The sequence below is a fragment of the Eimeria tenella genome, genomic scaffold (genome assembly GCF_000499545.2).
Source record: "Eimeria tenella Houghton genomic scaffold, Eth_scaff118, whole genome shotgun sequence".
NCBI lineage: Eukaryota > Apicomplexa > Conoidasida > Eucoccidiorida > Eimeriidae > Eimeria > Eimeria tenella.
The window spans coordinates 41,490-43,989 of NW_013541483.1; the positions used below are offsets into that span (position 1 = coordinate 41,490).

The 2,500-nt window shown below is 55.7% G+C and overlaps 2 protein-coding genes across 2 annotated transcripts in view; one reads left to right on the forward strand and one right to left on the reverse strand.

The window, feature by feature from the left end:
• Positions 1-876: 876 nt before the first annotated feature.
• On the forward strand, positions 877-1,941 carry ETH_00016430 (uncharacterized protein; the record flags this gene model as incomplete). Its single annotated transcript, XM_013373023.1, has 1 exon — positions 877-1,941. The coding sequence occupies one exon, from the start codon at positions 877-879 to the stop codon at positions 1,939-1,941; it is 1,065 nt and encodes a 354-aa protein (XP_013228477.1).
• A 317-nt stretch (positions 1,942-2,258) lies between these two features.
• ETH_00016435 (uncharacterized protein) overlaps positions 2,259-2,500 on the reverse strand; it is a gene marked incomplete at both ends in the record, with an annotated part of 1,182 nt that continues 940 nt past the window's right edge. The window contains one exon of the mRNA XM_013373024.1: positions 2,259-2,500. This exon is cut by the window's right edge and continues 940 nt beyond it. Within this exon, the coding sequence (XP_013228478.1) occupies positions 2,259-2,500 (242 nt within the window).

Sequence of the window (2,500 nt, forward strand, 5' to 3'; positions counted from 1 at the left end):
GCTGTGACAGCACGGGCGAACAGCTCCTGATCAGGCATAGCAGAAGATTGGTGCTGCTGCTGCTGCTGCTGCTGCTGAACAACAGCAGCAGCCGCTGCAGTGCCAGCAGCAGCAGCAGTACGCAGCATCGCAGCAGCAGCAACTCAGCGCGCAGCCCTGCGTGCAGGTCATTGCAGTATACATACACTCTAAACAAATGATAATTCCTTTTTAATTCAAAATTAAATAAATAAAAATAATAAAAGAAAATAAAACAGTAAAAGAACAAAAGACAGTCCAAAGTGAACACTCAGCCCCCACCACCGAACGGGGGCCCCCAGGGGCCCCCCGCTCACCGCAGTGGCTTTGAGTTCTCTCAATACGAAGGCCAAAGCTGCTGCTGCCTATGATTCAATTAAATTAAATTTATTTTTATATTTTGAGATTAAAATTAATTCTAAATGAAGGAGATGACACCGCGAGGGGGCACACCGGCGTTTCAAGTGTACAGCCACTCCACAGAACTGCCCGGCGCCTTGCTGCAGCAGCAGCAGCAGCAGTAACAGCAGCGGCACTAGCAGCAGCAGGCAGCAGCAGGTGCAGGGCTCTTCAACAAGCCCCCACTGCGGGCAGCCGGCTGCGGCAGCAGCCCCAGCAGCGGCAGCAGCAGCTGCAGCAGCAGCAGCAGCAGCAGCAGAATTGATGCGCCACCAGTGTCACTCTGGGCCGACAAAGCATCCCCGACGACAGTGACAGCAGCAGCAGTTGCAGTGTTGTTACGGCGATAGCAGCAGCAGAAGCAGCAGCAGCAGCAGCAGCAGCAGCAGCAGTGCTGCTGTTGCTGCTGCTGCATCCCAGCAGCAACGGCTCAACGCTTCTTGGCCCACTTTCCCTCTAATGGCCCGCATGACAAAAAAGTGGGGGGCCCCTGGGGGCCCCCTGCGCCTTGACCCTGCAGCAGCAGCAACAGCAGCAGCAGCTGCTGCTGACGCGCTGGACTCAGCAGACACAGCAGCACCTACCCCGTCTTCCTTCTGCAGCAGCAGCAACAGCTGTAGCCCCAGCAACAGCAGCTGCAGCAGCAGCAGCAGCACCGCTGCGGGCGCTAGCCAGCCCGCTAACAGCAGCAGCCGTGAAAGCAGCAGCAGCAGCAACACAGCTAGTAGCAGCAGCAACAACAGCAATGCTGAAAGCAGCAGCAGGTGCAGCCGAGCTGCAGCAGCTCCGGGACAAAGAAGGACGCCTGGAGCTTTAACTGTTGCTGCTTCTGCTGCTGCCGCAGCTGCTGCCTTTGAAGAGATCAGACGTGCTGCAGCAAAAGTGAGGGAAGGCCGAAGCGCATGCAGCAGCAGCAGCAGCAGCAGCAGCAGCATATGCTCTCCAAGTTCCACTGTGGCTGCTGCAGAGTCTGTGCAGATATGCCAGCCCTCCTCGGCGGGGCCGACGATGGGGCCTCGCCAACTGCAGCAGCTGCAGCTGCAGCAGCTGCAGCAGCAGCAGCAGCATGAGCAGGATGAGCAGCAGCAGCAGCAGCAGCAGCAGCAGCAGGAAGAGTGTGGGGTGGGTCCGCTTCTCCCCGAGCTGCTGAACCCTCGGCTGCTGGGGCCTTCCTTTTGTCGTTCGAATTCTTTGCTGCAGTCAGGAGCAAGCAGAAGCATGCGGCAGCAGCAGCAGCAGCAGCAGCAGCAGCACGTCGCGTGGCTGGCCCCAGGCTCTCTCGCCTTCGCCCGCCTGCTGCTGCGGCAGCAGCAGGCCTCAGGGGAAGCAGCAGCAGACACCGCTGCCTGCAGTCCCAGGCCTGCAGCAGCAGCAACAGCAGCAGCAGCAGAACCAGCAGCAGCAGCAGCAGCAGCAGACCCGATGGGAAGCTGGGAGTACGCGTTTGACAGCAGCAACTTCGAGGCTTTTGTCACTGAGAGCAAACGAAGGGCTTTTGCAGCAAGTGTGCATTTCTTTATTTAATTAATTTAATATAATTTAATTTAATTAATTTAATTTAATTAATTTAATTTAATTAATTTACTTTAATTTAATTTATCTTCTTTTATTCGTCTCCTTTTTGGGTGTTCTTTTGCATGCGGCGCTGTGGGTTTCCTTTTGTGGCTTTTTCCCCCAGCAGCAGCAGCAGCAGCAGCTGCTGCTGCTGCTGCTGCAGCAGCAGCAGAGACATTCGCCGGGAGCGTCTCCTTTTTGCTGCTGCTGCTTCCTCTTTAACTTTTATTCATTCCCTCTTCTATTTCTTTGCTGCAGCGTCTTCCGTAAACCCTAAACCCTAAACCCTAAACCCTTTTTGTGCTTTTTGCTTTTGCTGCTGCGCACCTGCAGTTCATGCTGTTTTCAAGCAGGGGCGCAGCGGGGGTGCCCGGCTGGAAGTAGCAGATTGCTGGAGCAGCAGCAGCAGCAGCAGCAGCAGCTGCTGCTGCTGCAACGGCGCAGCAGAGTTTGCTTCGATGGTTGACTTCCAGTTGTCTCTTCTTTTCCTCATGGGCTCGCTGCTGCAGCAGAAGGAGGAGCTGCTGCA